The sequence below is a fragment of the Mirounga angustirostris genome, unplaced genomic scaffold, assembly GCF_029215605.1.
Source record: "Mirounga angustirostris isolate CCGP_5_RB_7025 unplaced genomic scaffold, mMirAng1.0.hap1 SCAF_15, whole genome shotgun sequence".
NCBI lineage: Eukaryota > Metazoa > Chordata > Mammalia > Carnivora > Phocidae > Mirounga > Mirounga angustirostris.
The window spans coordinates 61,908,753-61,920,779 of NW_026991723.1; the positions used below are offsets into that span (position 1 = coordinate 61,908,753).

The following is a 12,027-nucleotide window of genomic DNA, read 5'->3' on the forward strand; positions in this document are numbered from 1 at the left end:
GTGGCCCCGAGCAAGACACTTAATCTCTCTGGGCCTTAGTTCCCTTATTTATAAAATGGGGATAATAATAGTACTCAAATGGTTGCTGGTGACATCAGACCCTGTGTGGGCAGCAGGAGGCTGACAGGTCCTGTCCTCAGAGGACAGCAGTGTGGGCTAAACACATATTTTTTTAAAACCAACAAACGTGGTCAACATGTAAAGCAGATTAAAAATGAATAATCTCTGGCAGACTGTTCTCTGCTAAGAGTAAAAAGAGAAAAAAAGTCCACCTGAGTGAGCTCAGACTTCAAATTTCCTCTTCTTTCATTTTGTGGACGCTCCAGACCCCAGGGGGCCCCTCCATGAGCCCTGAGCAGGGACCTCTACTGCCATCAAGGCCCCCTAGACACCTGAGCGGACGGTAGGACTGCCCGGTATGCCAAGCCTTCCAAGTAAGTTAAATAAGCTAGAAAAATGCCCTCCCCCTCCTCCCCTCCCCCCCGGAGTCCAGCAACACAAACCTAAAGGCTGCAGGGCAGAGGGCAAGGCAGGGATGTGGGGTCAGAAGACGGTGAGTCCCTAACTCTACCGCTCCCTGGCGATGGTGTCCCGGGCAGGACCCTATTTGCTGCTGGGTGGATAGGAGGACATGCTGGGACTGTGAGGAGGCTCGACCCGATATAATGAATGGGGTGACACTGTGCAAACTGCAGAGGGCTAAAAAACTAACCAGGAGGGATGATGGCCATGTCGCTATTAAATGCTACCTTAGCCTGAACTGCCTCAGAGACGAGGTCAGGGCAAGCCAGGGTTCCAGCACTCTGCCTCCTACTTAGGAAAGAGCCGCAGACGATGAAAACCGTAATTGTTCCCCGTGTCCACAGCCAACTGAAGAGGACGACAATAAATGCCCCTTAGGAACCCCTGAGTTTCAAAGGACCTGCCTGAGGATTCTTAAAAGGGAAAAAGCGAACGGCCGTGAAACATAGAAAAAAGTGTTCAGTCTATCCAGTAGTTAAAGAAATACAAATTAGGGCGCCTGGGTGGCTCAGTTGGTTAAGCGACTGCCTTCGGCTCAGGTCATGATCCTGGAGTCCCGGGATCGAGTCCCGCATCGGGCTCCCTGCTCGGCAGGGAGTCTGCTTTGCCCTCCGACCCTATCCCCTCTCATGTGTTCTCTCTCATTCTCTCTCTCTCAAATAAATAAAAATCTTTAAAAAAAAAAAAAAGAGAAAGAAATACAAATTAAAATGAGGCACACTTTTTGGCCTCCCAAATTCATAAAAATCTAAAAGCAAACTGAGAGTACTCAGTCCTGGAGGGGATTTGCGGATACTGGAGCCACACGCCCACAGCTGGTGGGGATGTTCACTGGCATTTTCTGGAAAGTAATTCAGGAAGAAGTGCCATATACCTTGATTTAGACTCTTTTGACTCCACGATTCCACTTTTAGACATCTATTCTGAGGAGATAATTAGAAAGCCTTATACACAAAGTTGCCCACTGCAGTGCTATTAATAGAAAGTTTGGATATCCACATATCCAACAAGTAGGGATTTAAAATAAGGTAATTTTAGTACATCCATGCAAATGTATTATATTAAAAAGAGTTTTTAATGACATGGGTAACTGCATATATTTAATGTTAAATGAAGAAAGTAGGATGTAAAATTATAGATCCAAATTTATCTCAGCAGAGAAAAACATTTGGAACAAAACACTGCAGTGATCTTCCCAAATGTGAAAAGCACTGGCCTCTGGGTGGTTGGATCATGATTCCCTTAAAAACTCTTTTCACCTTTCCGGCTGTGCAATTTTAGTAAAATGAATGTGTGCTGCTTTGATAATCACACACAAAAATGGCAATATTACAGAAGCAATGGCTTAGGAACCAACCGAAGGTGAAATTTCTGGTTGACCTTCTCCAACATATAAACTGTTTGAAACTAATCAACTAATAAGCGAACTCGAGTACACATCACAGCTTGAATCCTGGAAGGGGGAGGCTCAGACAGAGGCCCCTGGCTTGTAAGGCTGAGGATCTATACTGCTTTGCTGGTATTTGCATGGCAGAGCCAGGTTTCTGATTATTATTCATCAACAAAACAAAACAAACATAAAACCTTTTAAGCTAAAATGTTCAAACTATTTTTGATTGTGCAAGAAATACACTTTAGATCACAACCTTATTACGTGTAAATTTATACAGCCGAAACAAATTTACCCTCCTACCTGCAAAGAATGTTGACATTTTCTATGCTATTCTGTTTTTTTCTTTTTTAAAGATTTTTATTTATTTATTTGAGAGACAGAGAGAGCTAGAGAGCACAAGTGGGGGAGAAGGAGAAGCAGGCCCCCCCACAGAGCAGGGAGCCTGATGTGGGGCTCGATCCCAGGATCCTGGGATCATGACCTGAGCTGAAGGCAGATGCTTAACCGACTGAGCCACCCAGGTGCCCCAACTATTCTGTTTTTTAAAATGCTGCTTTAGTGAACCACTAAATTGGGTCCACAACCCCCAGCATGCTGTGGACCACAGCCATGAAGACACTGGTGGACAAGGGAAGCTGGGCCTCCCCTCTCTCATGGGTCCTGGTCTGGGTTCTTGAATGTATCCAGAGCATTTGAGCCACCAATGGGTACTCTCTTGGCTGAGGCTGGGTTGCAAAAGAAAAAGTATGAATGCTCACGGGGGAGTGGGTGCCCTGTAGCAATCAAGGAGGAGGTAGAACACCCTGAAGTCAGGGTGAGAGGGGTCCAGCCCAGAAGAGCTGAGGCCCAGGGCATCCAAAGGCCACCCAAAGGGCTCCTGGCAGCCACGTTCGGCCTGAGAACTTCTTCGCTCTAAGCAGCAGCACCTAGCTTCAATGGCAACTCCAGAGTAGTGCAGCAGATTATTAACCTGTTTTTGTAATATTTAGCTTCTCCCAATCCTGCTTTTGCTCTAGGACACGCTGTGATGCATGGTCCTCACTTCCACTGGACCTTCCCTCTGCCCCTATTTCCATGTGGAACTGCCTGACTTTGAGGGTGGATGCTGCCTGTGGGAGGGACATGGGTGGGACAGAGCAGTCCCTTCGGTCTGGCAGGTTGGAAGCACCCAGGTCTCCTGGTTGGGAGCTGGTCAGCTGGTGCCCCCAAGGAAGACCACTGTTACAGAAGGACTGTGTCTCCACCATCCAAATTCGTATGTTGAAACCCCACCCCCAGTGGGATGGTGTGAGATGGTGGGGCCTTTGGGAAGTGACGGGGCTTGGGTGAGGTGACGAGGGTGGGACTCCCATGATGGCAGCAGTGCCCCTATAAGAAGACAGGAAAGACCTGGCTTCTCTGCTCTCCGCCGAGTGAGGACACGATGAGAAGGTGGCAGTCTGCACCTTGGAGGAGGACCCTCACAGATCTCAACCATGCCGGAGGCCTGATCTGGGACTCGCAGCTTCCATGCTGTGAGACAAAACTCCTCTTGTCCACGAGCCACCCGGTAGATGGTCCTTCGTGATGCAGCCTGAACTAAGAACCACCAACAGCTGTCAACGCTTCTGCTTCTCTAGACTGGGCCTTGTTTGGCACAGCATGCAGACTCTTACAGGAATAAGTACGGGGGCAATGAATTTGAGAGAAAATGAAAAAAGGTCCCGGTTTGTGCAAACATTAAGAAAAATGTTTTCCTTTGGAGTGGGCTTGAGATGTCACATCATCCACTCTGATCATGACAGTTAAGCTTCCTAAGATTAGCAAGCCAGTCCAGTCTGCCTTCTTTCTGTGATCCTGGGCCACAAGGGCCATGGTCACTGAGGGCAGAGGGGAGGGTCAGGAAGCATTAGCAGCTACCATCTACCAAGCCCTGGGCCAGGCTTTTAGTGGCACCCAGCTCCTGGCCTGTCCTCCCACATCCTCCATGGTCCTCCCTGGCCCTACATCTAGAATCTTTCCTGTCCTTCTTCAGCTGGCTTGGCTTCCCCCACCTCTATCCTCTCCTTGGCTCACACATCTGGCCTCTGGAGGCCAGGAGCAGGAAGGGTCCTGCAAACCTTGAGTCAAATCCCCCTACCATCACTCACCTCCCCTCTCCCAAGAGCCCTTGCCCTTACTTGACTGGGTCCCCTCAACCACCTGGGGGCTCATCTGTCCCCTCTGGCCTCCCCTCACACCACACCTCTTGCTCCCAGGTCTAGCACTTCCTGAGTTCTTGAAATGCACTGTACCTCCTCTTACCACAGGGCCTTTGCACATGTGCTTCCCTCTGCCTGGTCTGCACTCTTCTACCCCTCTATCCAAAGGTTCCCATCTTTCTTCAGATCCCAACTCTCCTGCCACTTCCTTGGGGATGTCTTCCAGGACCTTGCCTTTCCAGCCCCCACTTGAGGTCAGGAGCTCTGCTTTATACGCACTTGTGGTTCACGCCGAGGCAGGGCAGCATAGTGGTCAGCACTCCAACTCTGGCTTTGTCACTTACCAACAGCATGACCTCAGTCAAGCTCCTTACCCTCCCTGTGCCTCACTTCCTCCACCTATAGACTGGAGGACCTGGCCTCAGTGGCTTTTGTGAAGTTAAAGGAATGACTAGATGTGACACGCTGAGAACAGTGCTGGGTACAAAGTAGCCTCAGAGCTCAGCGCCCACATAGTGCTTGGGACACGGCAGAGAATCCAAGGGCTATTTTTCATGACCAAATCAATGCTCTAAAGACTTCAGTGCTTGCTCTGGTTGATCGATGCCCCAGGGGCTTCACTTCCCTGGGTAAGCCCTTACTACCAGCCAGGACTGGCCCACTTGCAGCAACTTCCAGCAACCTCCCCTGCCCCTCACATCTCAAAGCAGAGCCAAAACAGTGCTGGTCTGGGAGTCAGGGCTCACTATCCATCTCTGAGCCTCAGCTTCCCCGTCTGTAAAGTGAGGTAGCCCAGGCCCATGGAACAGGTGAGGGAACAGGTGAGCAGTGTTTAGCAACGGGTCACTTACAGAAGAAAAAGAACAGACAGTAAAAACTCAAGATAAAACACAGGCACCGGAAGCACTGCCAACTAAATCACTCAGAAGGACCACCTTGCACCCTACAAACAGGTAAAATAATAATAATGATGACAGCAAGAGACCCAACCCCCACCCCCACCCACCCCAGTGGGGCTGGCAGGAGCCACCTGCACACAGCACGGTGCTGTGGGAACATACGATGAAGACCTGGGTGAGGTCCTGCCTCACTTGCCTGCCCAGCTCTCCACCTGGGCAGCTGGACAAGGGAAGTGTGAGGATCCGGCCTCCTCGGATTAACTGGGGAAATGTATGGGAAGTGTCTTGTGAATGATAAAGTGCTACATGAATATTTATTTGCTGTTGGCACTCTAAGTCTGTTCAATATTTCTGTGCGTACCCGGCAATACACAGAAAGAACCGTAAGACCGGTCACGCTCTCTGACATAACCTCGCATCATGGAACACAGCCCGAGGAACAAAACAACAGAAGAAAAAGGAACAAAGCAGAGATATCCATTATGGTGCTATTTGTAATGGCAAAACCCCAGACATGGCATGACAGGGGGGCTAACAGGAGGGGGGCTGTCAGGCAGAGCGTGAAACAGCAACAGGTAAGCAAGTCCCGTACACTGTTGGAGTGAGACAGAAACGTCCATCCCACGTTAGGGAAAAATCCATGAGGCAAAGGAGCCTGAATAGCCCAACAGCTACTGTGCTACTAAGGTTTGCAAAGTGAGTGGTGATTTGCTTCTCATGCATTTTTTTTTTTTTTCGCATGTGTGCCTTTGATGGGGGTGCCTTGTTAATCTTTAGTTTAAAGCTGATGAAACAGAAATTTAACATTGGACAAAAATGTAGGATGCCAACAATAACAACAGTGACTGACAGGTCTGTGTGTGCCAGGGGCGCTGCTAAGCTTTTTGGTTCTGGCAATGACCCACCGCCCCCAGCGGATGAGGAAAGCACGGCTCAGGGAGGTGATGACTTCTAGGGGACACAGTGAGTAAGGGGCAGAGTGGGCTCACCCCCAGGTGGGCCTGACTCCAGAGTCCCTCTTATGAGAGCTCTGCTTCCACTGTAAGCTGGAGGGCAATACCCAGCCCCATGGGTTGAAATTACCACAGGGAGCATTTTTGCTGAGTCTATGAGAAGAGAAATCTGGAAAAGGGACAGGGAGGTAGGGAGCGCTCGGTGGTGAGAAGTGTGCACACGGGGCCGTCCTCTGCCAGATGCGCCAGAGGAGATGGAATCAGACCACAGATGTCCTCAGGAACACGGAGGGCTCAGGATCCTAGTGAAGCTCTCTGCTGTTTGAAACAGGAAAAAAAGATTGAGAACAATACCTTGCCTGCATTCAGTTCAGAAATCGCTGCCAAAATCTGCTGCCTGGATCCATCTGTCTTAATACCCAGCTCCTTCAAGTCGCCGTCGGTGAGCGTGAGGAATGCTTCCATGTCCACCTGGAAAGAGAGAAGGGGGATTCATTACCATCTGCTTCTGGTGCCACACCTTTTTTTTTTTCCCCATCCACACCAGAAATAGCCTGATTATGAGCTATTAGTGCTTATTAGCAGTGAAGTAATTATGATTTACTACTTCCAATTCCTGACTTTATGTTGAAAGTTTAATTGAAAGTATTATTAAGGACTAACTCTCCCCAGCTCTAGGCCTGGGAATCCCAGGACAGGTGCACTGTAGAAGGACCCCGACCACTGAACAAGGAAGGGGAGTCTCTGAGACCGTAATCTGGGTGGCCGGCCTGCTGCAAATCCAAGGCTGCTCTTAGAAGGTTGATCCCAGTGCTGCTGCATTCCAACAAGATCAGAAACCGCACGGAAAATGGGCATATATGGCGGGACTCAGCATGGCTCCCCCCCAGAGGACCAGGGAGATGTAGACTCTGGAAAGACAGAGTGAGCAAGTCAACGAGCAAAAGCAATAAAGGGGAGAAGGGCCACAGAGAACCGAAGCGGAGAAGGGCTCAGAACACGGGCATCTCAAAGCCGCACAACCCTTGGCTGCTAGAGCTGAAACCCTAACATTCCTGTCATCCCAGCTTGGGCCTCAGCGCCAGGCGAAGAACCAACAGGGCATCCTGTTACATGGCCGCTATGTTGCGGCGTCCGTCCTGCGAAGGTCAGACGTGGCTCAGAGGCAGCAAGCACAGCGGGTGGAGGCCAGCCCTACACACCCCAGCTCTGTCCCCGAGCCTCGCTGTCAGGTGACAACGGGGAGGACACAGAAGCTAACACCACGTGCGAAGCACCTTCTGAGTATTCAACACAGACTGAGTTGTTTAAACCTTACGACAAAAGTGAGATTACTACTATCCCCCATTCGGGGGCGGGGAAACTGAGGCACAGGGAAAAAAGCAAGACTGGAACCCAGGCAGTGGGCTCCAGAGTCCCTGCTCTTCTCTGCGGGGCCACGTCACCCTTGATGCTGCAGCTATAGTCCCTGGCCTGGGGGTGGCGGCCTCCTTGCTAATGTGACTTGATGTTCCCTAAGAATTAAGGGGTTCTATCCCCTGTATGGGCCCTTGCAAATTAGACCCCAAAATGGCAGTCATCTGGGAGACAGACAGGGCCTCAATCCCCACTTGCTGCCTGGGGCACCTGGGCAGGAAGCTTACCTCAGTTTCCCACCTGAAATGTACGAATCCTCCCCTCACCTAACTTACAGGTGGTTGTAGGGTCTACCCAGAGGGCTTACACAAAGCTTTGCAAGCTAAATCATAAAAATATTATAGTTTTATGTGATATAATATTGCTGTCATTTAAAATTAAACTTTCATAACTTACTGAAAATCCTTAGTTTTTCACTTTAAAAGTAGGCTTTGTTTTCTATTCCCCCAGAGATACTGAAGATTTTTAAAAATTTTCTTCAAAACATTTGATGTATGTGGAGATAGAGGAATTTTTTTCTGAAAAATGTCCCCCATCTTTCCTTTTCTATTTTAATAGTCGTTTTATTTTCCTGGATTAAAACCACCTTGAAGCAGGCGTGAGTCGGTGGGGAAGGGTCTGCTCCCTCCCCAGCCCCAAGCTCTGTGAGGTGTCCCCCTGCCTCTCTCTGGGATTTTACAGCTCACAGGGGCTGAGGGCCTGAAAGAGCAGATGACATGGTTTTGAGACACTGCCTGCCCCTGGCTGGGCCAGACACTCCCCTCTCCCCACGGCCTGACCCCCAGGCTGTCCCCACAGCCAGCTCCTCAGCACCTCTCTGCCCTCTTGCCCAGGGTGCCCCCCCGTCACCCCCTTCTAACTGGAGTCTCCTTTCCTGTGAGTCTGCCCCTAACTGGTCCACCACCCACACCACAGGCTAGAGATCTTGCTGGCCCTCGTCTGCCTCCGGACTGTGGTTCGCAAGATCACGTCCATGCTGGCCAGGCCCTGCCCGGTCAGGCTCCCTGCTCCAGTCAGGCCCCGAACAGGCCGAAGTGCTGACGGCTCTTGGCACATGTCTGCTCCCTCTTCCCAGATGCCCTACTAGCCCTGCTCCCCTCCCTCAAAGCTCAGTTTATGCTCAGCTGAGGTGTCCTCTGGCCCTCATTCTATAGACCCCCTTCCCTGGGCTCCCAGAATGCTCTGGGTGTTTCTGCCTTTGCTAGGGTCAGGCTCTGGTAGAGGGCCTGATAGGGGGTAGAGACCTGAGCTGTGTTTGCTGGCTGACTGAATGACCACACCAATCAATATGCTACTGCATCCGCACATTCACTGACCTTCTCAATCTCTGACCTCTGTCAACCCTGGGGGGCTGCCAAATCCTCACAGCTCATTTTAGGTGGAGGGAACCAGAGACTAAATTCTCCTCACGTGAGTACTTCTGTAGGGTCAGCACTATGAGGCAGAAACATCTGTGTCCTTTCAATATTCATGCCCTACTTTTTTTTAGTAATAGAATCCTAGTTGTCAGCTAGGCACATTGCCATGAAGCTAAAGCACTATATTTCTGAGTTTCCCTTGCATATGAGCATGTCAATTGACAAACTTTTGGCTAATGAGATATAAGGTTTATGGTACTTTGAGGAAGTCTCTTTAAAAAAGGAGAACACGTGTCTTTTTGCTATCTCCTTCCATCCTGCTGCGTGGAATGTGGATGTAATGGCTGGAGCCCTAGCAGCCATACTGCACTTTGAGGATGAGGGCCATACACCCTAGTGATGGTGGAGCAGAGAGCTAGAAGGAGCTTTGATGACTCATCTGAACACTTTCTGTGGGAAAAATAACCTTCTATTTTGTTTAAGATACTATTATCTGGGGATTTTTCAATATATGTAGCCAAATCCATCCCAATACAGATAGAGAGATGAAAATTATTAGTCTGTCTTCAGTTTCAGTATGGCAGGATGAGAAAATGTATTAACTTCATTCTTCTTCCAAATTCTCAACAAGCACTAAAAGCATATAATAAGAGGGAGAAATTTTTATGAGCCCTGGAAATGAGGGAAAAGTACTATCTGCATGCCAGTTACTTTAAGGAGTTTCTTAAGTGACTAACAAGTGCTCTGTAGCTGTGGGGATGGGTGTAGAGGTGAGGGCAGGGGCAATCAGTGGTGTTAAAACCTGAGTCACATGAAAGCCTTCAAGGGAACACGGGATCTCTATATGGACAGATAACAACTCTCACATAGTGCTACCTAGCTTATATGTTGTCCAGAGAGAAGCTAAGTGCAGGGGGGACAGCTGAGCTGGCTCCTGACAAGGGCACCGCCTCAGCTAACCTCACCCTACCCAACACACACAGAAATCCTCCAGCTAGTGGCTCTGCCCTCCCCACAGTCCTGCCCCAGGCCTCAGCACCCTCCCCAACCCCCAAGGCTATGGAGACTTTCAGGTGGGTAAGTGAAGACCACAGCAACTCTGCCTGGTCTCCCTGCCCTCTAAAACTCTGAAAGTGTCAAATTTCATCTGGAACACCCCTCAGTTCCCTGTAAGGGACAGCTGCAAGAACCAGAGAATGGTGAATGACAGATGTGCCCTCAGACATATCAGCTCCAAAACAGGGATGCAGCTAAGAACTCAGGACAAACGTTGCCTTGTGACACAGAGACACCTCAAGAAACAGAGGTACACCTTGAGGTGTGTTCCCTGCATACTCCAAGAGGGCGCAGAACACAGCACACAAGAGCAGGCTGCCAGCAGTGCACGGGAAAGATTTCTTGGCAATGAGAAACATCACTGCTGAGGTTTAAAACACCAAAGAGGCAGGAAGGACCCGCTGGCTCCAGCAGGAAAGCAAGGGAGGAAGAAAGCCACTGCACTCTGTCTGCTGCTTAAGACAAAATGCAAACTCCTCAGTAGCATCTCAAGCTTGCAGGGACGGTGAGTGATTCTCAGGACTGCTACTGCAATGATGAGAGTTGTCATGTACTCGACCGGGCGCCAGAAATATTCCAAACTGGTGATTACACCCTGGTGGCTAGTGGGCCTGCAGAGGAGCTTTATGTGGCCCAAATGGTAAGTTTTTTCCAAAACGTACTGAGATGTAATTCACTTACAATACAATCCACCCATTTAAAATGTACAGTTCATAAGGAATACATCAGTGGTACTGTGACAGCGATGTGTCGGGATGGAGGGCAGCTACGCTTGTGGTGAACGCAGTTAACGGATAAGCCTGGCAAATCACCAAGCTGTATATCTGAAATTAATGTAACACTGTGTGCAACTACACGCAAATAAAAAATTCTTTTTAATTAAAGAAAGCAGAAGATTCAGTGATTTTTAGTATATTCAGAGTTGTGCAACCATCACACTCTACTTTAGAACATTTGCATCACTCCAAAAAGAAACCCACACCCATATAAGCAGTCCGTCCCCATTCTCTCCTCCCCCCACTCCCTGGCAACCACTAATTACTTTCTGTCTCTACAGATTTGCCTATTCTGGACATTTCATATAAATGGAATCACACCATATGTGGCCTTTTGTGTCTGGCTTCTTCCCCTCAGCATAATGTGTGTCCCAGGCTCTTCCGTGTCATAGCGTGCGTCAGCACTTTCTTCCTTCTTATGGCCGAATTATATTCCATAGTACAGCGATAACGCATCTGGTCATTCATCGATCGATGGACATCTGGGCTGTTTACCACTTTTTGGCTATTATGAATAATGCTGCTATGAACATTCGTGTGCAAGTTTTTGTGTGGACATATGTTTTCGGTTCTCTTAGGCACACACCCAGGAGTGGGACTGCTGGGTCACATGATAATTCTATGTTTAACATTTTGAGAAACTGCCAAACAGCAGAACGGTCATTTAAAAAAAAAAAGTGACTGTGAGTGCTTTTAAGCAAAAGGAACTCTCTCGGATTAACACAGACATCCTATATCCAGACACTTAGCACAAAGTCAATAGGATTTGTTTTTGACCCGTTTTAAATCTAAAAACCTGCCCATCTCCTTCAACAAAAGTGTGCAAAGGACAAACACAAACTTTACTAGCGAGAGCAGTGCGCAAAATCACATAATTCTATTACAACAAAACAAGCCATAAGGCCCCCAGGATTTCACTGTGATGAACTGAACTAAATGTGCTGAACACAAACTCCATTTCCTTAGCTGTCTCAGTGAGAAAGATCAATCTATGCTTGTAGGATGAAAACCCATATATTTATTTTTTTTAGAGTAAGATTCAGATGGACATTCAAAAATAACATCCTTACCTCTTGCTCCTCAAAAATGGGCTGATATTTCTCAAGTGATAATTTCTTAAGGATTCCAGTCAGTTCATCTTCAAGAGGGAAAGATGTGAAAAGATATTTTAGAATTTGGCAAAATGCATCAGAACAGTGGTCTTCAAACTCATAAAGTAGTGGCAAGCTTATCTCAAATGAAATGTCACAAGAAACCCCAACACAGGAAGCAGCTCTAAGCTCCACTTGTGGGGATGCAGCTGGGGGCGGGTCTGAGCCACCTGTCAGCCATGCTTCCCCTCAGGGTGCGCCCTTGGCATCTCCCCAGACCCCAAAGTGGGTGGTAGACACAAAGGTGGAGAGGTTCGTGGCCAGGTGACCCTCCAATGGCCGCAATCCCCAAGTTCTCAGAGTTCTAGCTGCTGGGACTAAAA

At 48.7% G+C, this 12,027-nt stretch overlaps 1 protein-coding gene across 14 annotated transcripts in view; it reads right to left on the minus strand.

Annotated features, from left to right (window-relative positions):
• Nucleotides 1-12,027, minus strand: part of ANKS6 (ankyrin repeat and sterile alpha motif domain containing 6) — a 66,689-nt gene that overhangs the window by 23,460 nt on the left and 31,202 nt on the right. For 12 of the 14 annotated variants that reach the window (XR_010407766.1, XR_010407765.1, XR_010407764.1 and 9 more), the window contains exons 13-14: nt 11,624-11,691; nt 6,302-6,418 (exon numbers count right to left, since the gene is read on the minus strand). Coding sequence is in view for 3 of the 14 variants with exons in the window: in XM_064579567.1 (XP_064435637.1) it covers nt 6,302-6,418; nt 11,624-11,691 (185 nt within the window). In the remaining 11 variants the exon portion in view is untranslated. The remainder of the gene's footprint in view (nt 1-6,301; nt 6,419-11,623; nt 11,692-12,027) is intronic. The other 2 variants (XR_010407772.1, XR_008506746.2) reach the window with 1 other exon arrangement.